The sequence below is a fragment of the Lissotriton vulgaris genome, chromosome 6 (assembly GCF_964263255.1).
Source record: "Lissotriton vulgaris chromosome 6, aLisVul1.2, whole genome shotgun sequence".
NCBI classification, from domain to species: domain Eukaryota; kingdom Metazoa; phylum Chordata; class Amphibia; order Caudata; family Salamandridae; genus Lissotriton; species Lissotriton vulgaris.
Window position 1 is genome coordinate 162,857,241 of NC_141694.1, and position 26,938 is coordinate 162,884,178.

Genomic DNA, 26,938 nt, shown 5'->3' on the forward strand with positions numbered 1-26,938 from the left:
CATTACAACAAATATTTTACAATGCAAAATCCAAAACAACGCATGTCATTACATCGCATAATCCATTACAACGCGTTCCCCAAAGTAACGTCCGGTGGAGTTAGAATAGTAATTGCGTTGTTATGGATTTTGCATTGTAACAATATGCGTAGTAACGACATGCGTTGTAATGGATTTTGCGATGTAAAAAATGTGTTGTAATGACATGCATTGTAACGCGTGCGTTCTAAAGTGTTATATTCCCCTAAAAGAAGCATTCATCCATATTGACCAATGAAAGTTATAGGCCCATCTATTGTGTTTGTTTTACTTCCTGTTGTACCCCTACTTTGAGGGTGCATTATTTTGGGTGGTTGTATGTCACCCACTAAATATCAAAAGTGCACTGTAAATTTTCGATGCATTATTCTGAGTTCCACTTCATGCAATGAGAAATAACGCTATAATGTTTCCCCATTTGAGGTCCAAAACTTGGAATATTTGCATTTTTCCTGTACAGGCACTTACAGGTTTTACCTGATCAAAATTGTAAATGCAAAAAACAGCAATATTTCCTACACGTCCTTAAATGCTGATTCGGGTGCAAACTGATATTTTCACCTGTATTTGGATTCCCTTTGCCTGACCCTATGGTTTGCTCTAGCACCATATTAAGGGGCCGATTACAATGTTGGGCAGAAAGCCTCCTCCTGGTGGCGTTTTTGTTCCCCTTCCAAACCACTTGGATTTTAATACTGGATACTGGAGAAAAATACCGGCACCCACTTGGGATAACCATGAACTAACTACCAAGACCAGCATGCTTCGGGGCATGTGCCCTTAGAGGCGGGACTTACTATCAATAAAAAGAGCATGCCGGGTTTGTTCAACTCACCTGTTTTACCCGTGAACAAGAGCAGAGAGTTGCTTGAAACGCGTTGGGTAATGGATTAATGCGAAGAGGTTTCATGACTGTAGCTCTGTTGTTCGCCATTAAAAGGCTGTTAAACTTCTCAGCGTGCGGCGTCTCCTTATGGGTAACCTGTTGTGTTTGATTTGAAGCGTCCTACCCGGTCGTGGAGACACCCTGCTGGTAATATCCAGATCGAGAGTTTTGTAACCACCGAGCTTGGATGAGCTGAGGAGGTCGCATGGTAGAACATAATAATGGGACAGTGGTGGCGTTTTTGTTCCCCTTCCAAACCACTTGGATTTTAATACAGGATACTGGAGAAAAACACCGGCACCACTTGGGACAAGAATGAACTAACTACCAAGACCAGCATGCTTCGGGGCATGTGCCCTTAGAGGCGGGACTTACTATCAATATAAAGAGCATGCCGGGTTTGTTCAACTCACCTGTTTTACCCGTGAACAAGAGCAGAGAGTTGCTTGAAACGCGTTGGGTAATGGATTAATGCGAAGAGGTTTCATCACTGCCGCGCTGTTATTCGCCATTAAAAGGCTGTTAAACTTCTCAGCGTGTGGCGTCTCCTTATGGGTAATCTGTTGTGTTTGATTTGAAGCTGCCTACCCGGTCGCGGAGACGCCCTGCTGGTAATATCCAGATTGAAAGTTTGGTAACCACCGAGCTTGGATGAGCTGAGGAGGCCGCATGGTAGAACGTAATAATGGGACAGTGGAGGCGTTTTTGTTCCCCTTCCAAACCACTTGGATTTTAATGCAGGATACTGGAGAAAAACACTGGCACCCACATGGGATAACAATGAACTAACTACCAAGACCAGCATGCTTCGGGGCATGTGCCCTTAGAGGCGGTACTTACTATCAATAAAAAGAGCATGTCGGGTTTGTTGAACTCACCTGTTTTACCCGTGAACAAGAGCAGAGAGTTGCTTGAAACGCGCTGGGTAATGGATTAATGCGAAGAGGTTTCATCACTGCCACGCTGTTGTTCGACATTAAAAGGCTGTTAAACTTCTCAGCGTGCGGCATCTCCTTATGGGTAACCTGTTGTGTTTGAAACATATATGTATATATATATATATTTTATTACTAAAATCAAAAAGGCCTTGACAGCATGATCTGTTAATGAGCAGGCCTCTTGCACATCTGTGCCAAAGTCACATCCCTAAAAGGGAAACATCGTTTACCACGCACGCGTTACAACTCGTGTCATTACAACAAATATGTTACTATTCAAAATCCATTACAACGCATGTCATTACATCGCATAATCCATTACAACGCATTCCCCAAAATAACGTCCGGTGGAGTTAGAATAGTAATTGCTTTGTAATCGATTTTGCATTGTAACGACATGCGTTGTAATGGATTTTGCGATGTAAAAAATGTGTTGTAATGACACACGCTGTAACGCGTGCGTTGTAAAGTGTTATATTCCCCTAAAAGAAGCATTCATCCATATTGGCCAATGAAAGTTATAGGTCCATCTATTGTGTTTGTTTTACTTCCTGTTGTACCACTACTTTGAGGGTGCATTATTTTGGGTGGTTGTATGTCACCCACTTAATATCAAAAGTGCACTGTACATTTCCGATGCATTATTCGGAGTTCCACTTCATGCAATGAGAAATAACGCTATAATGTTTCCCCATTTGAGATCCAAAACTTGGAATATTTGCATTTTTCCTGTACAGGCACTTACAGGTTTTACCTGATCAAAATTGTGCATGCAAAAAACAGCAATATTTCCTACACATCCTTAAATGCTGATTCGGGTGCAAACTGATATTTGCACCTGTATTTGGATTCCATTTGCCTGACCCTATGGTTTGCTCTAGCACCTTATTAAGGGGCCGATTACATTGTTGGGCATAATGCCTCCTCCCGACAGTCGTAATTTCCTCGACCGCGTCGGAGGCCTTCCGATGACTAAGTCGGTTTACATTCTGACCGACTGATTATGATGTTCGAGGTCAGAACATAGACCAAACAGTCATTCCGAGTCGGTTCCGACCAGCTCTTGGAAAATCCGTGCCGGTCGGGACTGCATCGTACACCCATATGGATAGCGTTTCCGTCCTCGGGATTACAATGTGGTTTCCAATAGCATTTCTGTGCTGGCCTTTCTGACACGAAACGGCTGTTAGAAAGTGACTTTGAGGCCCCTAGCATGGCCCCCTTCATCCTGTGGCCTCTGGTTGGGGCAGAGTGGTACCTGTAAAAGCCTGCACTGTGTGGTAGGCACGACGGGTGCCCGTGACCAGTTGTAGGGATTTACACACACCCGCCATTTCCCCATGTTGCGGTCGGTTGTCAGGCAGAACACGAGCTCTCATAGGAAACAATGGAAATCTGACTGAACAGTGTTCAATCTCATTGTAATTGGGCTGGTAGAACCGTGACCCGCAAGACAGTCGGTCGCAATTTTGAGTCGGGTGTCGGGCGGAGGCTTTATGCCCGACATCATAAACGGCCTGTGTCACTGTGGAATTTTATAGCTTGCAATTGGATAGACATATACAAAAATATGATACGTAATCACACATCTACCTGGGATATGATTACATATATTGCTCTGGTGTACGGCAATTTTGCAAAGGTGTAATATTGCAGCATGACTTGCACAGCAAGGCTGGTACAAAAACTATATTTGCCCCAAATGATACCAATTGTTTTTCAATGATAAGTTGGTAAAACAGAGGTACAAATAGGAATGCCAATAGTGCAAAATTGATGAACTCCATATAATCAGGTCACAGATTGTATGATTGAAGTACTCAGGCTGTAACTGGTGCATGTACATGCTTGTTTGCCTACAGAAAGAGTACATATGTACTTGTATTAGTTGTTAAGTTAAATCTAGTTGAATGAGAATGTTAAAATACATTTTAACTTGTAAAAATCACTACATCTGTAAGAAATCTACAGTAATCTAAAATGGCCAAAATTCTATCAATGCACATACTTTTTGCAATTTTCCAAGCCAGCCACAGGAAAAACGTCAATATGTACATTTATAACTTGCTTAATGGACCAAGAAATTGTGCAAGCATATTTAACACCTCTGTGAATTATGGAGAGGTATCAGTTCTATAGATATACACACAAATTTATAGGGGTGTGGGCATATTCAAAATTAATAAAAATGTGTGCATATAAGATTATTGCACATTTTTAGGTCTCAGCTCTAGTCAGCATATGTGAAGAGATGTGTTGTATATTCTTTATGAGCTTCAGTTCACCCATGAGCTTCCCGTTTACTGACTCCATCGTCGCTCTCTTATTCTTTCTCCCCATGTGTCCATGGCATGCACACGTCATGTCTCTTCCTCTGCTGAGCCTTCTCCGAGAGCTTGGGCCATCTACTCCTATCCATCCCCAGCTCCCATTTTATAAAATGTATTTGGAACTACATTTTTCTTTCATTGGCCCACTTTACACAAGCATTTTTTTTCACTAGCTCCGTTCAATAAACAGGGCTCTAAATCTTGTTCTTATCTCATCACAAACGTTGCTGCTCCTCATGCCCCATCCGGAGATCACCACCTCCTTGTCACTGCTTTTTCCATCGTTGCTCCTAAGTGTATTCACTGAGGCGGCTGCGCCTGCCAGAGCACTTAAGAAGACGCCTTATTGTCAGAAAAACTATAGCTTGATATAAAATTGACAATTCAGAAGATGAGAATAATTTTTTAATTCAGAAGAAAAAGTTCTGGCAGTGTAAAGTTCAGCGTGGCTAGGCTGCAGGTGGTGTCCAAGGAGAGACCGTCATCATCGGGTGCCACTGGACAAAGTTACAATGAACATTTCTACTTTGGGACTTAGTCATTTTTTGGGGAATTCAGAAATGTCAAGCGGACTGATGAAGGAGGATGTAGCCGGCGATAGTTGTAGCAGACTTTGGTGAAGGACCTCTGAACAGGATTTGCTGCTGTTGATAAGAACCTAGCAGGACGTACTGTAAAGTCAGGCCGACCTGTGATGCACCTTGAGTTTATTGATGAGCAGGTTGGTCCCATTCTTCCCTTGGTTCTCAGAGCAGGTATTAACCCAAAAATGTCGTAAGTTTCCGATTTTGGCTATCTGGGCACCTTTGACACCACAACCAAGAGTCTAGGCCTGGAGAGTGAACTCTTGGGAGGGACAGGGGAGAGGGGAGTAATGTCTCAGTCAGGCAGGGTTGAGGTACAAGCTCAAGATGGTTGCAGCCTTTTCTGTCCCTGAGGCTCTGATCAGGAGGCCAGCATGCTAGCCCTTGCAGTCACTCCGGTAGTACTGGGTTCAAGCAATAGAACAGCACTATAGCAGCAGGGCAGGTCTCTAAGGGTTAAAGGCAAGCTTCACACAGCAGAGTAGTCCTTCCAGGTGCAGCAAAGCAATCATCTGAAGTACACAGCATGCTGTCCTCTGAGAGTCCTTTCTCGGGTCCAGAAAGTGAACTGAAGTGAACTAAGTGTCCTATTTTTATGCCTTGTACCCTCTTTGGAGACCCCAGGTGGAGTTTCTAACAAATTCCTGTCTAAGTGCTTTAAGTTTCCTGTCTCCCCTATTCTGGTTCCAAGCTGGCTGCATTAACAATACAGAGGGTGATGAGTCCTTAATGTGAAGCCAGGGTACAGACTATCTAGTTGTAAGCAGAGCTGTGCCCAACTCTGCCCTCCCTTCCTGCTAATTATGGCCCTTCCAGGCATGCGCCCTTGTATGGCTGTCCGGGAGGAATAGACAAAGTGCAACTGCCAACTACACCCAGTCATGTGACCCAGAAATGGGCTGCAGGAGCCAAATAGGGCCAAAGAGCCACCTTTCTAAAACTTAAACTCCAACTTTACCACTGAAGAGGATTTTAAGTTTTAATGTCTCTAACACCAAACATGAGAAATGTACCTGTTCCCAACAAAATGTTAGCATTTATTAAATGTAACATGTCAACCCAATGGCATCCTATGGTATGAGTAGGCCTCACTGTAGTGAAACATGAATTAATATGTCACTATCTGTATATGTCTTACCTTTTCAAATACAATGGACCCTGCCATGTGTGCTACCTAGGACTTACCTTGGGGGTGACATATGAAATAAAAGGATGTCGGGCCTCACCCTATCTGCAGGTTCACTCCCCCAAAGCTTTGCCCTTTTCTGTCTTTTGCTTAATCTTTTTTTTTTAATCAAGCTTTTTATTGATCTTTTATCATTGCAATATGTACAATAATCATTACAACCAAGAACGACAGTACACTTCAAAGGCATATCTCGCATGCAGTGTAAGGTGAGAGAGGCACATTTGATATCCCTATCATATAAAAGCGGGCTTACCACCCGCGAGATCTTGCCCATGATTGACGCCCAATAGGATGCTATCTGCGGACACTCCCAGAGGGTATGATAGAACATGCCCGGCAGGCCACATTGGCACAAACAGAGAGGAGTGGGCGACCTACCCAGTAGGTGCAGTGTAGTAAGCATGTAGTATATGGGGTGAAGGATATTTAGCTGCACCAATTTGAGTTTGGAGGATATTGCAACCTCTCTGGGTGACACAAGTGCCTCCTGCCAGTCAGAGTCATCTACCTGTCCAACATCAGTTTGCCACCGGTCCGTGTGGGGTCTGCTTGATTGTTAATTAATTTCCAATAGGTCTGAGAGATTGCCTTTTTACACATTTAATCAGTATGGAGTCTTTCCTCCAAAGGGGATGTGTCTGGTAGCTGTGTTCCTGGTGGGATAGCTCCCATGAGAGTGTGCCTGATTTGCAGGTATCTGAATGTTTCGGTTGGTGCCATATCGTATGTGTCCCTTAGGTGAGCAACGGCCACGCCCTCCTCTTTCTTCCACAGGTCTCCTATCTTGGATATACCTATGAGGTCCCACTGTTTGAGTGCCTCAATGTGTCATAGATTGCCTAGCTGTCGGGTGTCCCAGAGTAGTGTATTCTGCGTCAATACTCCCTCCCATCCCAACACCCACTGCGCACTGTGCCTCAACCGGACCGTGTGGGCTGTTAGACCCATAAGAGCGTATCTCGGTGGGGTGTTGTATAGTGCACTCATGATGTGATCAGTTGGAAGGACATATCTGTCCATACGGAAAGCTGGTTCATCCTGCGAGGCATGAAGCCACTGATTAATGACCATGAGTTGTGAGGCCCAATAATACAGTTTGATATTGGGCAAGGCAATACCCCTTCGTACCAACTCCGCACTAATTTATGCATTGCTTTGTGGGCAGGCCTTCCATCCCAAAGAAGGGTGGTGACCTCAGCGCCGATTGCTTTAAAATATGTGGAGGGGAACAGGAATGGGTATTTTGCAGGGCATATAGAAATCTGGGCCGATCCAACATTTTAAACAGGGTGGCCCTCCCAGGCAATGTCAATGGTAACGATCTCCAATGTTTCACATCTTGTCGGAATCTACTGAGGAGACCCATGAGGTTTTCTTCAATGAAATGGGTGGACTGAGGCGTGATGTACAGGCCAAGATATCTAAATCCTCCAGTTGCTACTTGAAGGTCACAGCCCAACGGAAGTCGCAGTGGGGGGCCATGTAGTACGTACAGGAGTGATTTTGCCCAGTTTATAGTGTATCTTGAGACTTACCCATAAGAGGCACAGACATCTAACAGGTTGATAATGGATTGCGCCAGGGATATTAAATATAGCAGCACATCATCTGCGTAAAGCGAGATACGGTCTTCCCACCCCATGGCTCATCTCATTCCTCGGATAACCAGGTCTTGTCTTATCCATGCTGCTAGTGGCTCCAGGACTAATGCAAACAGGAGCAGCCATAGAGGACAGCCCTGTCTGGTACCTCTCCCCAGTAAAAATTCTTCTGATATTCGGCCATTCACTACAACTTGTGCCAGTGGTTTGTTATATAGTAATTGGACCCATGTGCAGAACTAAGGGCCAAAACCCATATGCTGCAGAACTGCAAAAAGGAAGGGCCATTTGACAAGGTTGAACGCCATGCGGGCATCCAAAGGGAGAATGACGGCTATATCCTGTATGGTAGATATATGTGCCATGACACCACATAGGCACCTCAGATTGAGCGCTGTTGTAGGGCCTGGCATGAATCCGGATTGGTCCGGGTGAATCAATGTCATGAGATGGGGCTGTATTTGCGTCCCCGAACAGCGCAGATGCCTGATCGGTGCACCGACGGACAGAGCGGTGCCCCCAATTTCTGAGCTGTAGCCAGGTGAGGAGTGGCGCTGGTCCTTCATTCTTCAGAACAGTGAGAGGACTTACTCAGGTGATATTCAATTTATTTTCTTTTTTTGCACTCACTCACTTTAGAAGCAGTCGCAAAGTAGATTTCTGGTCCTGAAGAAGCAGGAGACCCCGGTTGGGTCTATTCACTGCAGAAACATGTCGACCTTCAATAACATGCAGTAGATATTTGTTACAAACTACTGTTACTTTGCACCTATTTGGTTTTTAATCTAGGAAGTGGTTGCCTTTTCATTAAAATTACTTGTGTTTCCACTGTCCATTTTTATCCTTACACTTTCACTCACACATATTGTTTTGAGCACTGCTTTCGGTTACCACTGTGTGTTGACTAGTGGTATGTGCAATGTCGACATACCACTTTGTGAAATCGCCCTAATAATGACAACAGGGCGTTTCAGAGTGCGTAACTGATGGGTACATATATCACAATGTGATTAGTCCCTTTTGTACTTTACAACATGGTTGACACTTTTTTATACACAGAGACCTTAGTTTCACGTAGACCCACAGTTATTGTTTGTTGTTATAGTATGCTGTATTTGCGTCGCCAATGTTTTGGCAAGTATTTTCGCTTCTGCATTTATCAGCGATATTTGCAGGTATGACGTGCAGTCCTCCGGTGGTTTACCTGGTTTATGAATTGCGACAATTGTCACCAGGCGCTGGTCCTTAGCTAATTCTCCCCTGTCCAAACTATCACAGTACATATTAAGCAAGTAAGGCATGAGTGAGGCGGCCTCTTTTTTAATAAAATTATATCGGTATACCATTAGGCCCCATCGCCTTACCCGTGTGCAATGCTCTCAATGCCAGTGTCAACTCGTCCGAGATCAGATCGGCCTTCAATTCTTGTGCAGCCTCATGCGTCAACATGGGCAACTTGATGTCACAGAGGAAGGCCATATTATCCGACACAGTGGCGGTGGCTGCGGAGGTGTACACCTGCTCATAGTGTGCTGCGAGGGTGTTTGCAATCTGTTGGGGATCCGTAGTAACAGTATCATCAGCTAGCTGTAGTTGTGAAACCCAGCGGCTGGCTCTCTCTCGTCTCTCCAACCATGCAAGAAGCCTGCCCATCTTGTCCCGTACCTTGTTATGTTATGTTATGTTATAGCCGTACTTTTTGAGCGCACGGCTACCCAAAAAGGGTGTCCCGGCGCTTTAGCAAAGAGGCCTGACAAACCAAAAAACCCAAAGGCAGACACGCTACAGTCACGATGATTACTTGGTGAAGAGCACGGTCTTCAGCTCCTTCCTAAAAGCCAGGAGGCTATTAGCCCTACGGAGGGAGAGAGGGAGCTCGTTCCAGAAGCGAGCTGCCACATATTGGAAGGATCGACCACCCATCCGGACTCGTTTGGCCGCAGGCACCTCCATTTTGGCCAAGTCCGCTGAACGCAACGTCCTCCGCGGAACATAGAAAGTAGTACGCTTCCTAAGGTAGAAAGGACCAACCGAGTGAAGGGCTTTGAACGCCAATGTGAGGATTTTAAACCTAATTCTGCTAGAGATCGGTAGCCAGTGCAGCCTAGTTAGCAGCGATGAAGCAGTGGCTCTCCTTGGCAGGCCGAAGATGGCTCTGGCCGCCGAATTCTGAACAATTGTAGACAGAAGGTACTTTGGAAGGCCTGCAAAAAGCGTAAACTGTATGTTGTGTTGCCGTGTGTTTGGACCTCACCGCCTCTCAAGCGTAAGCCTGAAATTCCTGCTGCGCGAGAGTCACATCGTGTGCCGTATCATCAGTAGTGTTTGTAGCGTGCTCGCGCTCATTTCGGGATACTTCCTGTTATAGGGTGTCTAAGTGCTGTCGCTGTTCCAGCTTATGCCTGGTAAGTAATGGTATTGCTTGTCCCCTTATCTCTGTCTTGTATGCTTCCCACAGAATAGTCAGGGAGGCTACTGAGTGTTCATTTTCCAACAAGTATTGTCCCGTGGACTTAGTCAAACCCCTACGTATCTTGGGGATTTTAAGGTAGCCAAGGTGAAGAGGAAAGACCAGCTTCTGCCCCTGAACATGCGATGTAAACTTGATCTGAACCGGTGAGTGGTCAGATATACCCCTAGGCAAGTGTATTATCTCCAAGACCCTCTCCAGACCTGCAGCAAGTGTGAAAATGTAGTCTATCCTTGATAGGCTATTATGGACTCCTGAGTGGAAGTTGTATTGTCTGTCCTGTGGGAATCTGGTGCGCCAGGTATCAACCAGTCCAAGCGCGATTGTGAATTCCTTTAATTGAAGAGTGGTGCCACTGGGGTCTCGTGGGGTTTGCGGTCAATTGCGGCATCCACCGTGGCATTGCAATTCCCACCTATAATCAATTCCCCCTGAGGTAATGTCAGCAGAAATCTACCCAAGGCTGGGAAGGTCGTCTGGTGAAGTGCAGGTGAGATGTAGACCGACATCAAATTATAGGATCTCCCCTCCCACTGACAAGAGATTGCTGCAAAGCGACCCTGGTGATCCGTCCACGACCCAGTCACGATTAGGGTGATTTTTTCTTAAATCCGTATACCCATCCCGTGGGAGGTAAAGGCAGAGTGTGTCACCATTTTAAAGCCGCACCTATCCATGTCGAGCCCACCAAATGCGTCTCTTGCAGCAGAGCCACCGCTGGGGCCTTGCACTTGAGAAATTGTAGGACCAGACCCCTTTTGATCTTGGTGCCCAATCCATTAACATTTCAAGATATAATGGTAAGGGGGGCCCAGTGCAGGAGGAGTTGTGAACTGTGTGTCTGTGTCATCAATTTTAAGTGTCATTTGTTGCATATGTACCATCGTCTGTGATCAAGTGCAGTGTGTTCCACGTCAAAAGTGCCCATCTAGTACAGTGTACATCATACCTCGACTTTCCGTGTACCAGGAATAAGAAGAACAAACTAATAATCTTAAACTGGTACCCATACCCCACCCCCCACCCTACCTCCCTTCCCGGCGGACCTAGAACTACCCCAATTGAGCAGAGTGCTTCTGTCCCATAACTTGTACTTGCGTGAGGGAGAGAGCTTCCTAGGAATCATGGCAGGTCATACCCTTGATAAACATGTTATTGCAACCTTAAACACTGGTGGCGGCCCTTCATCCCTGACTACAGGAGAGGTCGTCCCAGCCACTGTGATATAAACACAATGAGCCATTTAGAGTGCATCACAATAGCCTTCTGGGCAGTCTCTCATATAGGTTTCAACCTTTCAACTAAAGTCTGCACTATCTGAGTCCGTAGTCTCGATCCCACCTGTGCATTCCCAGTCTTGCGGTGAGCGTGTCTTTAGTCTCCTGTTTTGCTGGATTCTCTTGTTATGGCCTGTGGTGTCGCCATCCCACTGCGTTGCTGTTGATTTTCCATCCTCCTACGTCCTCCAACCAGGCGCCAACCCTCCAGCCAGTCGTGGGCCTCTGCTGACGTGAAGAACCATATCTTTCCCTCAGCCTTGACTCATAATTTTGCCGGAAAGATCATCAAATATTTGAGCTCTCTTGCCTTTAGCTCCTTCTTTATTTCCAGAAAACTGTGGTGTTGTTTAGTTACCGCAGCTGTGTAGTCGGGGTAAAGGGTGATAGTGCTGTTTTCAAGATGGATAGGGGGAGAGGCTATTCTTGCCGCCAGCAAGATCACATCTCGATTGCGAAAGTTAAATGTATGCACCAATATGGGTCTGGGGGGTCCTGGTCGGGCCCTACCACCCGGGACGCAATGTGCCCTTTCCACAGAGAAGAAATTAGAGAGTCCTCGTGTTTGTAGCTGGTTCTTGACTAGGTCCTCCACAAAAAGGTCTAAGTCTGACCCTCCTGCGGATTCTGGCCCACCGATGATGTGTATATTGTTGCACTGCAAGCGTCCTTCTTGGTCATTCAGGTTAGCCAGGATCATCTTATTGTCCGCCTCCAGTTTGCACAACTGATGTTTTAGCGCAGCTGTGTCCGTGGAATGCGCCGCTGTGGTGGTTTTGACTTCCGATATTCTCGCCGTCATTTTTGAGAAGTCTGCACGGATCAGTGCGATATCCGTGGAGATCGACCCAATGGAGGTCTGAACATTTTGTAGGGCTGCCATAATATCTACCAGTGTGACCTCAGTATGTTGAATGGATGCAGAGGCTCCTGTGCAGTGTCTGTGGGTGGTTTATCGGGGGTATCTTTGGTATATGCATATTTATCCAGCTTGCCGGTGTGTAGACTCCTCTGGCCCTGGCCTCCCATATTGCCCCGGTTATGTGGGGCTCCTCCAAGCACGCAGGGGGGTCGGGCAGTAATCACTGCTGCCTGCAGCGTGAATTGCAGCCACGCGCAGCATTTCGGTTTTCTTGCCCTCCTCCTACCGCTTTTGTTTCAGGCAGCGTCCGGTCAGGAGAGGCTGTGATATTGCTACCTGGTCACACTGTGGGTCCGCAAGTCTGGTGTTAGCAAGGCTCAACCTTGCCGAGACCCCAAGATGCAAGGAAGCCCTGAATTAGATCCCGGTGCCGCCGGGTTGTGCAGGTTAGAAAGCGCCAGATTGAACCTGTTCAGGCCTTAACGTATCCCTCCTGCGGGTAGCAATAGGCTCTACGTTGTCGTGCCGCCACCGCAATTACAAAGTTCTTGAAGGCTGGGTCTCGCAGCGCCCAGGGGCCTTCTACCGATCACCTTCTTGGTGATATATGAATCACCGTCTGCACCGCTACGGCTTCTTGGTGCGAATGCGAGTACGTCCCTCTGTTCGCCGATTTCGTTCCTGCTGCATAGGGTTCGGACGCCTCCTTATAATGTGGCACTCAGTGTTTAGGCGGTTTTGCGCACGCCACTCTTCCGACGATGACCCTGCCCGGCCACTCGGGCGATGTTGTTACTGACCCCTGCTTGTGCCACCAGAAAATCCACGGTGTCAGGTCAGGATAGGACGCCAGGTCCCGGCTTCCTCTCGTCCCGCAGGCCTCCGCTCTGTACTTTCCGCCGATCGCCCGACGTCCCTCTCCCTGGGCTCTGGAGCAGCTCGATAGACTCAGCGTGCGGGCCGCAATCGACCGCAATCGGTTGTTGCCACGTTGGGACAGGATAAATATGCTTAATCTGTTTTTAATTGCCTTAGGTCTTCACTTCTATCCAGTCCTAACGTGCTTATGCTCACTCCCTTAAAAGATTGTTAAGTTGACCTATACCCAAGTGGAATATTTAGTTTACCTGTAAGTCCCTTGTAGGGTGGCATACCATATACCCAGGACCTATAAATCAAATGATGTAGCACTTAGTGTGCCAACCTCTTAAGTAGCACTTTAAAACGTGTCCCAGGCCTGACATTGGAGTCTGAATGCAGTTTTAAACTGCCTTGTCAACTTGGCTTTTAAACCCCCTTGCCAAGACTTCAACTTCCCTTTTATTACATAAAAGTCACTCTTAAGGTAGGCCTTAGGTAGCCCATAGGGCAGGGTGCTGTGTAATTAAACGGCTGGACATGCATTTTTAAGTTTTATATTTTATGGTAGTGGATAACTCCTAAATGTGTTTTTCACTACTGTGAGGCCTACCCTTCTGTAGGATAATATGGGGATCCCTTATTACATCTAATAAGCTATCATTTCAAATTGGGAGTAGGTGGATATGTCATGTTTGGTGTCTTTGGAATTGTTTTGAAAAACCCAATTTAACTGTAAAGTCTGATTTTGATTACAATCTTGAAAACGCCACTTTTTGAAAGTTGGTATTTTACTGTCCTTAGCTCTTTCGTGACTATAGGCTGTCTTGAGTAACGTGACTGGGTATAACTGACAGTTAGACTTTGTGAATTCCTCCCAGATGGTCACAAAATTGAGGAATTAGGTGTGCCTTTATGGGCCATCTGCTGGCAGGATGAGGACGCAGCGCTGAGCACAGCACCATATGCAACTGAATAGTGAGTGATTTGCCCTCACAAAAAGGACATATCACCTGTAGTTGTCACTAGAGTCAGCATGGAGCCAGGGCAGGGGGTCAGGTAATTCCATGCACTTCAAAGCCACCTATTAGAAGCGTCTCCCACCTTTCAGAAGGAGGACACCAGGGTGTAAAATAGTACCTCAGACATTAACCTTTCAGTACACCTCTGAACCTGTTGATATTCTGCCAGCAAAAAGTACTGTTGGGCTGCTGAAAAGACTACCACTCTGCTGAACTGTGGCTCATTTGAACTACTGGCCTGCTGCCTACTCTGCTGCCTCCTTGCCTGAGGGAAGAGAACTGGACCTGCACCGTCAACCTTGAAACCAGGACAACAGAGTAAGTGCAAGGGTTCACCACTCCCTGAACACTGCTGAAGTGAGTCCTCACCCACACGTTTTGCCCCCAGGTCCTGGACCCTTGGTGTGACTTTGAGAACTGTTTTCAAGTTTTTGGGCGGTTCACGAACGGGCCTAACTGCACCAAGGCCTCACCAATCGCACCGTGATTCAAAATGTACTTCCAGCAGCTGCAGTCAACCTGAAAGTGTGACTTTGATCTGATCCAGTGCTACCAGATTTCCATAGTTAGAGCTTTATCTTTTTTGCTGCTATGTTTACCAAAAACCTTTGTTCATATCTCCGACTCTGCTGAATGGATTTTCGTCTTTTTGGTATCAAATAATTTATTAAAAATTATGTCATTGTTCTAAATTGGTGTGGGATTTTTCTGGTGTTGTTTTTTCACTTAATTTCTGTTTGTGTGGTGCATAAATACTTTATACATTACCTCTAAGTTAAGCCTGACTGATTTTTATGCCAAACTACCCACAGGTTCGTAAGCACGGGTTTATTTATGGACTTTGTGTGATTCATCCTGCAAGGTATTGTGGCTGTTGCTTGACCAGGGCTCACACTCCAGTCAACTAGCAACCCAATTTCTCACAAAGCGGAGTTTAAGGCTTGGCAAAGGGGGTTATATTGCCAAGTCAAATTTACAGTTTAAAACTAAATTCAGGCTGCAGTGGCAGGCCTGGGACATATTTTAAGGAGCTACTTGGGTGCCACAAAAAGTGTTTGGCACAGTAATTGCTGCAGGCTCACTGGTAGCATTTAATTGACAGGACCTGGGTTTATGGTACACCACTTTACTAAGTACTTATGAGTAAATTAAATATGCCAATCACGTTTAAGTAAATTTACAATGTTTTAGGGAGATAGCATAAACACGTTTGCACAAGTTAGCAGTGGTTAATTGCACAGAGTCCTAAGGGCAATAAAACGAGTGGAGCAAATATAGAAGGGGTGAGGGCAAAATATTAGGGAGTGACCATGCAGAGAGGACCAATACCAACATTACTACATTATCTGTATGCCCTGTACTGGTGTATGTTGAGCTATAGAATGCAAGAGCTGCTCTTACTGTAGTCATAGTGAAACATTTAGGTGTTTCGATGGTACCACGCGGCACAGTGTTCCTCAGGATTTCCATTCAGGCCACCAGAGCCAAGGCCAGACTGGCTGTTCTGTTTCCACTTGAGGATAGAAGTGTGGGTGCGTTTTTGTTACTGAGGGCTGTTTGTAGCAGTGCAGCAGTACAGCAGTTTTAAAAGCACCTGCTGTAGAGTAACTTGAACATCCAGCAATAATTAAAGCTTCAAGATCACTGTGATTAATGTCCCTGGTGGAGAGAGTTCAGAGGATTTGTCTGGTTGCAGTTTTGACTCATCTAACGTAGCTCAGATTGTTGATATGCCTGCTGCAAAAAACATGTACCATGCAGATCATTGAACAGTATTTTATGTGCCTACCTCACTGGGTTACTGCTTTTGTCGTGAAATTCTTATGTTACTGTGGGATTAATAAATTACGATCGTAATCTAGCACAGTGGCTATAAACTACCGTCAAAGAGCTACATGTAAACTGCGTAGCACAGAATATAAAGTGATGTTTTTCCCATTCTTTCATATCCGAATGTTGCTAAAAAGGGGTTGTTTGGGTAGGAATACATTCTTATTAGTAAAGCCAACTCTAATCACTGTGCATTGTTGTGAATCACGAGTTTGTGCTTCTCCCGACCAAGCACTCTTATAGAATCCCTACCAAATGTATGAAATGTGAATCCTACGCCTTATAGTCCCCTTTGTCATATGTAACATATTATATACACTGATTTACACACATACGATTTATTACCTCTTTATGTGTGTAATGTAAAGTGTCCTGACACCCTACACTGGTAAGAGAGACTCTATAAAACAAATGAAATACATGTGATAGAGTGGCAATGGAGTGATGAGAGGGACTGTTGGAGGGTGAAAGTAAGGGAATCTTTGAGAGTCCCGACAAAGATTGTTGTTTTCTCGTGCAAAGGAAGGTCATCATTTACTATGCTTTAAATGCTGATACAATTGAATATATAATGAAACATGTGTTGCTATTTTGTATCAAATTGTCTTGGGGAGAATCCCTCGATAGCCCCTTGGACTGGTCCTACTCGCTTTCGCTCTGTGTACAGTACGGGTGCCTGTCTGACAAAATGTGCCTGGGCTGCTTTGGTTCCCAGTCCGGCCCTGGTCAGAGCACTTTGGCAGAGTGGTCATCTTGCTTGCTGCCTCTCTTGTACCCCCATTACTTTCAAACGTAGCCTGTGATATTTTAAGGACATCTCTGTGAAACATTCTTTATATAATAGAGGGCATGTAGAAGATGTAAATTAAGACAGCACACAAATAAAATTGAATGTGAAAAACCGAGCAAGTCGGGATCTTGTTTCCCTGTTTCTTCCTTCCCAATACAGACAGACTAGAAAAGAAGATAAAGAACTCTGATAATTCCAGTGCTGGCTGGCACAAGTAAGATCGGTAAGCCAGGGTGGGGGAAGAAGACAGACAACGGGATAAGTCAAATGAAATGAAAAAATAAATAAAACAAATTAACCTACGCTCGCCGCATCGTAGACTAGGCAATGCATGCGAGGAGCAAGGTAAATTGTTTTGTTTCTTTTTTTTATTTAATTTGACCTATCCCGTCATCTGTCCACTAACCCCCGACACCACCCAACACCTGCCCACCGCTCTTACCTTTGCCAGCCAACACTGGATAATTCTCAGCCCCGAAAGCATTTTGGATGAACAATCTCCAGATCGGATGTGGACTAAATGTTCATTCTTAGGCCACCTACCTGAGAGGAAACAGCAAAATAACCTTAGAAGGTGGCAAAAATGTATGACCTGGAAGTAAAAATAAATTATTCTCCGAACCTGTATACTGTCTGCATCATGTGCTCCATCTATTTTTATGTTTTATTTGATGGCGATAATGTCTGTCTTCATACTCCTGTTGTAAATAGTTAAGGGACATTGCTCTTCAACTTTTTCCGCAGTATTTCAGATGATCTGCAAAATCTTTGCGTTAAGAACTTTATTAATTTAAGTAATTGATGATAATACATTTTTCCATAATTTGACCACGTGAATCTGCTTAGGATAATGCATTTATTAAATGGTTTGCTGAATTCCTTCTGTTCGTGTATGAATACTTAGATCAGTCATTTTTGATGAACCGCACAGACTCCCTCTGCCGTATGTCATTGAGTCATCAATTCCTTTCTCAGACAGGACCATCTCTGTGGACATTGAGCTTCCTCCCCTCAGAGGGCTCTACATCCTGGGAACTCTGGAATTTCCTGCAAATTCTAGCAATGTGCTTAGTGCTGGATGCATTGTTGTGGCGGGAGGCGAACTGAATATTGGTAAGTACAATATGAGATTACAGTATAGTATGACATTGTATTTGCAAAGTACCACCATGAGGTTTTCTTAGAGTGCACACACAGATCTAGGACAAAAAAGCAAATTTTTAATGGAAAGTGCATGAAAACTATAACTTCAGAGTGCCGTTGTAAGTAGCAATTGATAAGTCTATGTAGCTCATTTGCCTAGCCTTGTGCAATCTGAGTGATTTGAGTTAATGTGAATCACTGTTTGTTTCATGTATGTGCTTTTCCATAGTTTATAAGATTTGCAAATGCACAGAATGTAATATGCAATCTATTATTAATGTTAAAAGTGGGAAGGACCATGACCCACAATGGTGAAGCCTCTAGAGTCTTGCGGTCCCTCCCCTTCCTCAACAGTAGTACTCAATATCATATTATACTCCGAGCATCTGCATATATGGTTTATGCCCTCACATTTTTTCTTGTGTGTTGTTTTTCACAAAAGGTATTAACCAACACCAGCATGTAAGAATTAAATTTGTGCAAGTTCATATCACACTGAAGAAATATGTTGACTATTAGGAGAGTTGTTTCCTTGACTAAAGTAATTGTTACATGCAGTCTGAGAAGCAGTAAACACTGTTTTCTCTTGCCAGTTTTGCTGTTCTGTGGTAATGAACTCGAATTTGACCTTTGAACTGTAGCAATAAATCTGTGAATGCACATTTATTAGTACAGGTACTACAAATTACATGCATTGTTATCTACATTCACTGCAATGGCATACATATATGATATATAACATATATGTATAAATCTACATCTATTTTCACTGAAAAAACAAAGGTTAAAATAATGCTAAAATTTGGTGAAAAGTAATGCTTTAAAATGTAAAAAACGCTGAAATTCAACAATTATAGTTATTGCAAGTATCTATAACAAATTCCCTAAATTAAATATTACTCACAGTGTTAATATCAAAAATGCTATATCAGATCCAATAGGGATGTTATCATGAGTGATGTAATATATGAGAGTGTAAACCGTGTGCACAAAGCCACCAGACCTGCCTTATTTAAAATCACATCTTCTTGTATTGTGGTTAGAGTTCTCATTGCCTCATTGTGCAAGAGGGGGGTTGGCTACCCCCAGTGGGGTTGGGTGCAGGGCCTGTCCTTCACAAGCCAGTGATGTTATAGTAGCTATGATAGTAAGATTATTGCATTTAAAAAAAATCCTATTAATACACTTAAAAATAAAGGTTAATGTAATGTTATAGTTAGGTAGATTAATGAGATCTTACTTTACTTAAATGAAACAACTCAGAAATTCACAGACAAAAACTACATGCTAAAGTGACATTATAGTTAGGTCTGGTAATAATAATTTACATAACAAATATTTGAAATTCAATGAAAAACAAAAGTGTAAACTGATGCTATATTTAGGTGAAAATGTTAGTTAAAAAATACAATATTAAATTTAAAAAACACTGAAATTCACTAGTTATAGTTTACTGAGCTAAATATAATTTGGCTCCCCAGTCCAGCCACTGCTTATAACCTCACATATTACATCACTCATGACATGTTCAATGATATAATCAATGACATCACATTACTCAGGACATCTCAAATGACAGTTAGGACTCAGCCATATGCAAATGAGTCTTGACCCTGCTCCAATAAAAACAGTCCAGCCTAAACTGCCAGACCAAGTATGGAACACAAGCAATCTAAGACCAGTTTCTCCCTGATTGGGGCTCGTCACTCGGGTGTAACTTGGTTCCAGTGGCATAGTGGGCGGGGACACCATGTCTGGGTAAACTCTTGACAGTTATGGCCATACATCAGACACACAAAAGGTGATGAGGGGAGTTCTTGCATTAAGTTGTTGCAAAAGAATTATAGGTTGGAATGCAACCCTGAGCAATAGCCAGTGGTTAGATTATTTGCACACATTCCTTTTGTGAATTTTTGTGTGTTTGATATATATGCACTGAAAACAACAAAAGCTAAAGGGACATTATAGTTAAGTAATATTTTCAGTTTAAATGTTACATTCACCAGTTACATTTAACTGAATTAAATATAACATGCATCCCGCCAAAGCACAGTGTAGTCATCAATGATGTAATTTCAGGTATCTCATTGATATTAGCAATGTTGTCATAGAACATGTGATTAGTGATGCACTTTGTGAGATAAGCATTGCTTGGCAAGGGCTGCAAACCTTTTTCCTTTTAAACAGAGACTATACCAGTAGAGACACTCTGCCAGCACACCTACATGGGAGAAGGGAGTGCTCAGTTAACTAAGTTACAAAGGTGAGCCCCGCATGGAAAAGAGGAAATCTCCACTCCCCAAGGCTGTGTCCCATTATGGACCATGTGCTTGGGGATTCTGTCTTCTCACAGGAGTAAAGACTACTCTGGTATAGAAGAACATTTGTGCCTGGGACAGGTGAGTGCTTGCTGCAGGCAGATTTGATCTATGTGAGGGGCACATGACCAATAGCTCTAGTGGATATAATACCAGGCATTCGCCCTTCACATATGTGGACCATGTTGTGTTCATTTAGAATTACTGCTGCCTCTTCTCTAACTAATGTTTCTGTTTGTCTAGGGTATGCACCTAAGCCAGGCAGCACCCACCACACCAGTCAGGGTAAGGGTGTTACACACCCAAGATAACCCCTGGTCACCCCCTTGGTAGCTTGGCAGAGGAGTCAGGCTTATTCCAGAGGCAATGTGTAAAGCATTAGCGCAACACACACACACAACAGTAATACAATAAATACACCACAAAAGAGACTCCCCACAGTAGCATGTAAAAATATCTCATATAGTATATATAAACACATAGACCAAAATTACATAGACCATAAATCACTTTCCCAACTAGGCAGTTGTCATGACATCAGAGTTAGTGACCTACGGTAAATACCTACATGTTGCACACGTCATAGAAAACATCATACACCATCACTGTACATATTATGCAGCTTCTTAAATGATATTTGCAAGGATCAACACAACATTTATCAGTAAATTCAGGTCAGGAAAATGCAGCAGTTAAGTTAGAGGAGAAACCACATAAATCACCATATCACATCACCCATATTCAGCATGTAGTAATCCATCACAAGAATCCTCACAAGTGCAAGGAAGCAAGGCAGCTTATGAAACAACACATGAATCACTGTATTACCATCAGAATATAGGGTGCAGTGCCTTTTTACACCTATTAAGGGTTATATGGTAGCACCAGGAAGTTTTCCTAACATGCGGCCTGTTTCCACTCGGGGGCCACCATCGAGGACTCACCACATATTGCTGCCAGTCACTCAGGTATGTTTCAGCTGGGTGTAGGGGGACCCACTCTGCAACAGTCAGCGGGAAACCACACTGGGTCCCTTCCCGCTTCACGTGATGAAAGGCAGCTGCAAAACAAGCCCCCACTTTGTCTGGGAGGTGCCAGCCGCCTTCCGATTCCCCCCAGGGCCTGACTCACCCTCAAAGCTGCCTGCCAGAGCAGGGCAGGCGGCTTCCCATTGGAAGCCCGCACTGCCCCACCCTGGTCTACACGGGCTACTGGAGGCGGGGTCAGGTGGGCACGCTTGATGTACCCGGATACCACAGCAGGACAAAAAGAGTTAGTCCGTTTCCTCTGCCCACAGAGAAAAGCAGCAACTGCATGCCAACCCCTCCTCACAAAGAAAAGTCAGTGCTCTTCACACAGCTCTTCAGCTGTTCTTCTTGGCAGAGCCATCTTGTTCCCAGAAGTGAACTAAAGTTTTGGGGCTAACAATCTCATACTTTTTTTTTTATTTCAAAAACTTTATTCGTGATTGTACATTCAGGGCAAAAGCATACATCATTAATTATTGGGCTTTTAATACATCAGGATTTTTCAATTTAACCCCATTCCGTAATAAAGGACAGTATCACTTTAACCAGACCGTATATGTATGGATAAATGCATGGTATCGGAGTCATCCGTTAGTGACAGGACATATCCCATATCCACCCATTCCCTCCCCAACAATCCCTCCCCCACCCTCCAGTCCCAGGTGTTGATAGTCTCTCAACAATTCAGTCTCCGCTCCACAGTGATGACCACTCTTATTCAAGAATAATCGATAAAAACATACATAAACATATCTGTTCCATCTTGGCGTCTGTTATACCCAGCCCTCTTCACTCAGTGTATAATGTGCTTTCATTCGCTTTGGGGCAGCGGTAGGTCTAATCTGTCTAACTCCATTAGCATAACCTCCCAATCCATTGCCATGGGAATTATCCTCCTCCCGCCCTCCTCCTCTTTTCTAAGGGCAATGCATTCTGCTCGGCCCCACCTCACCACTTCCGTCCGCCATGTCTCTAACCTAGGCGCTCTTGGGGATTTCCATCTCATCGTAATCGTCCTGATTGCCAATAGGAGGGCAAGATCTACAAATCTTAGTTTGGTTTTTAGCGGCTTGAGGCGTGGCCGAGCTCCCACTAAACAATATAAGGCGCTCTCCTTTACCCATATCTGTGAAACCTCTCCTATTGTCTGGCATATCTCCCTCGAATAGTTGCCCAGCTGTGGGCATGTCCAAAGCATATGTAGGAGGCCCGCCTCATCCACCCTGCATAGCGGGCAACGATGGGGGGCGTCTGGAAACATCCGGTGTATTCTCTCCTGGGTGAGATATGCCCTATAAAGGACCATAGTTTGAATGAACTTAAATTTCAGGTTTCGTGAGACCCTTTTTGGATGTTCCAGGATCACCCGCCATGTAGCTTCTGTAATTTCCTCCCCAGTGTCCTGCGACCAGATCTCTCATAATGTGGTAAGGGACGGTTCTGCATGTGTTCTAATCCCTGTATACAGCCAGCGTACTAATTGACCCCCTGCCCCCATGTAGTGTATCAGGTATACCAGCTCATGTTGCTGTGGTTTAATGCGTTGTGGCGCCCAAGTCATCCTAATATAGTGGGATACAGTGGCATGCAATAAATAATGTCTGTCCGAGGTCCCAGTCACCTGAACGAAGGTGCGATGGTCTAGCAGTGAGTCATCTCCAAAGAAACTGCCTATCTCCTCAACTCCGCTCTCCATCCAGTGTCGTAGTGTATGTTTCGTAAGTTTTCCCTGCGGTGTTGGGATGCCTAATAAGGGAATATTACCTGCATATGGCATTGCAGACGACGTGTAAGCTAGTGCCTTTTTCCAACAGAGAAGGGCAGTGCGAAGCAGTGGGTGGCATATCCATGGTATCTTACTTTTGGGTAGCAATAAATTATGTAATTTGCCCCGTTCCAACTGTTCCGTCGTCCAACCGATCTCGTGGAGGTTCCTTCCGGCCAGCCAGTAAGACAACCATTGGAGTTAACTGGCGTAATAATACCCTTGAAAATCAGGGGCACCTAGGCCCCCTAGTTTAGTACCAAGCTGTAGTTTGCGCAGACTAATCCGTCGTCTGCCCGACCCCCATATAAGAGTGGTCAGTAAAGTATTTATTATTGTTGTGAAAATTCGGCGCGGGAGACATATGGGCAGATTCACGAAGTGGTACAGCAAGCGAGGTAGCATCACCATCTTGGCTATTGCAATGCGGCTCATGACTGACAAAGGCAGCGAGGTCCAAAAACCGATACTGCCACGGAGGCCAGCAATGGCCCTGGAGATATTGCCATCTAACTGGTCCTCTGTTTTTCTGTATATACGGATCCCCAGGTATTTAAAATTGGACTGGGCCACCGGAATCATGTAGGCGCCAAAAGGTATAGAGGTGCGTCCCAGAAGTAGAATCCCACCGACTTTTCAGGGTTTATAGCCAAGCCCGACATGATTTCAAACTTACGGAAGGTGTCGTATAATTGCGTATGGTCAGCCTCCAGATCCCGGAGATATAATAACATATGGTCCGCATATATGGAGAGTATATGGAAGGACCCTGCTATTGGAATGCCTAATCCGGTCGCGCACTTACGAAGAGCAATGGCCAATGGTTCGAGCGCCAGGATAAACAGCATCGGGGACAGGGGGCATCCCTGTCTGGTGCCTCGGTAGACCGGGTATTCAGCCGACACATAGCGCCCCATTCTCGCCCGAGCTGTGGGGTCGGTGTACAACAACCTGATCCATTGCAGTAAAGGGGCCGGGAAGCCAAAGCGTTGCAAGGCCTCAAACATAAAGGGACAAGAAAGTGAATGAAACGCCTGTTTGAGATCTAACGCAATGCATCCTGCCTGTTTCAGTTCTTTCGGTGATGCCGCCATTAGTGCAAGCAGGCGTCTTGTGTTTAGGGAGGTACTATGCCCGGGAAGGAACCCACACTGGTCTCGGTGTATGAGTGCAGTCAGATGAGGCTGAATACACAGGGCAATAGCTTTGCTCAGTATTTTATACACAGTTGACAACATGGATAGGGGCCTATAGTTTGCCAACTCCAAGACATCCCTACCCAGTTTAGGTATGGAGGTCACTAATGCCTGCATAGTTGATTGTGGCAGATGGCCCTCTTCAAAGGCTATCCTATACACCTTTTTTAGGATCGGTACCAGGGTGTCGGCATAGGTTGAATAGAACTCCACTGGGAGCCCGTCCATGCCCGGTGTCTTATTTCTATCCAAGTGTTTTATCACTGCACGTATCTCGTGTTGAGTTATAGGCCCCTCAATTGTCTTCTGTATGTCTGCTGTTAAGAGTGAGAAGGGGAGATCCCTCATGAAATCAGTTATTTGTGTAGGGTCTTCCATCCCAGCCGGAGCGTACAGTGCCTTTAGGTGATCGTGAAACGCTGGGTTAATGTCGGATTGAGTACTCACTAGGGTGCCCACCTGGTTATGGACCCTGGTAATGATCGGGGTTTCTGGCCTATCCCTCACTAAGCGGGCTAGCAGCGTGCCAGAGCGATCTGCCTCGGTGTGTTGCCTCTGCAGATAAGCCTTATAATCTATGACACGCAGCGATTCCAGCGTCTCCGCATGCAATATGTGTTGTTCTTGTAGGGCATTTTTCTTGTCGGGGTCCCCAATCGCTTCCCGGTCAAGCACCATTAGCCGGGCCTCCACCTCACATAACTTCCGGTGCACCTCCTGTCTAGCCCCTACCAACTGCCCTATCGCAGCCCCACGTATCACCACTTTCATCGCATCCCAAACCACCAAGTTGGAGGAAGCAGATCCCCAGTTAGCATCCCAATATTGTGTCAGAGTGTCCAATATTTTATTTATTAATTTATTTATTTGATTTATATAGCGCGTTATAACCCAGGGGTCTCTAAGCTCTTTGTCAGGGTCCACACAACCGAGTACGGAAAGCAGCTGGTCATAGATTACAGGCCACCCCACCCTTGCTGAAAAAGCACTGTTTTTAATTTCTTCCAGAAGGACAACAAATTGGTTTCCTTCCGCAGTTCCATTGGCAACTTGTTCCAGAATGCTGGAAGAGTATAGGAGAAGGCGCGACCACCCACGGTGGCCAGTCTACAGCGTGGTTGAGTGAGGAGGGTAGCTTCTACAGATCGTAGCGCCCTACCCGGCCTATAGGGAGTCAGGCGGGATTTTATATAGCTTGGCGCCCTTCGATACAGGGCTTTGTGCGCAATGCACAGCCCTTTAAACATTACCCTCTGCTTAACTGGCAACCAATGCAGTTCTCGCAAGAGGGAGGATGCATGTGTGTTCCTCTGCTTTTTAAAGATAAGTCTTGCAGCTTCATTCATGACAACCTGCAACTTGTCCAAGAGTTTTTGCGGCAGCCCTATGTATAACGAGTTACCATAGTCCAACCTGGCTAGGATCGTGGCAGTGACCGCACGCCTCAGGGTAGAGAAGGACAGCAACGAGGACATTTTTCTAAGTTGTCGAAGAAGGCCGACACAAGTACCCACAACAGCTGTAACTTGCTTCTTCATGGACAACTTGCCATCCACATGGAAGCCCAGGCTTTTAACAACGGCCGCAGGTTCCGGGGGTGACCCTAGTTCTCTTGGCCAGAATTGATCATTCCATGGGTCGCCAGCAATGGTAATTGGCAACACCTCGGTCTTATCAGGATTGATCTTAAGGAGTTCATGGACATACAGTTGGCTGTGCACTTCAAGATGTTTTGTAATCTTGCGAAAGCACCCAGACCATCATCCAGTTGGATGATGATCTGGGTGTCATCCACATAGTTGTACACCTGACAGTCCATCCGGTTAAGCAGCAGAATCAGAGGCTGTAGGTAGATATTGTATAAAAATGGGGTGACAGGGCAGACCCTTGCGGCACCCCGCAGGTGATCGATGTTGTGGTGGAGAGCAAATCACCAAGCTGCACTCTCTGTGTCCTCCCTTGGAGGAATGAGGAGAGCCAGGCATGTGCTGTGCCCTGAATGCCGAAATCCCTCAACCGCGACAATAGTTGTTTATGACAAATGGTTCGACAAACGGTATGACAATAGGGTCGCTTTAAACAGTCCATCTTCTAAGTGTTGTGGGTTGAGCCTCCATGTAGGTATTGGAGTTGGCACTCTGCCCCAGGAAATGGTGCACCTTAGGGGCCTGTGGTCCGAAAAAGTTTTTGCCAGATATTCCGGAGAACCTATCATTGTGGCCAGTGTGTGGGAGCATAGGAATCGATCAATGCGCATGTGTAGGTCGTGTACTGGGGAATAGAAGGAATATTCTTTGTGCGTGGATTGTAATTCCCGCCAGACATCGCGCAGTCCCCAGCCCTCTGCCCATGTGTTAAATATGCCAGACAGCTTCGCAGCGCCAGAGGCCTGTAGAGGTGGGTGTGACCTATCCATGTCTAGATCCAGCACAGCGTTCCAGTCCCCCCCAAGTACCTAGGGTATATCGGCCCAAGCGGACAATGCCCGTCCAACCCTCTCTAGGAATGATTCTTGGTCATAATTCGGGTCGTAAATGCTACCCAGGACAATCAGTTTACCATCCAGGGTGCCTTTAATTAGAATGTACCTACCCTGGTCATCCACTTTCTGTCTATTTCTACGAACGGTGTCCCGTGTCTTACCCATATAGTGGCCCCCCCTGGAAAAGGCAGAATATGACGTGGAATATATAGCGCCCCTCCATTGCTTCCTCAACTTATGTGCCTCAGATGCCGTGAGGTGTGATTCTTGCAGAAAAGCAATTTGTGTCTGTTGTCTAAGAAGGAAGGAATGGACTCTGTGTCTTTTCTG

At 45.2% G+C, this 26,938-nt stretch overlaps 1 protein-coding gene across 1 annotated transcript in view; it reads left to right on the forward strand.

Annotated features, from left to right (window-relative positions):
- The window catches only part of PKHD1 (PKHD1 ciliary IPT domain containing fibrocystin/polyductin), a 2,083,594-nt gene that overhangs the window by 1,870,713 nt on the left and 185,943 nt on the right, over positions 1-26,938 (forward strand). Inside the window, exon 52 of the mRNA XM_086926200.1 lies at positions 17,652-17,789. Coding sequence (XP_086782326.1) covers positions 17,652-17,789 — 138 coding nt within the window. The remainder of the gene's footprint in view (positions 1-17,651; positions 17,790-26,938) is intronic.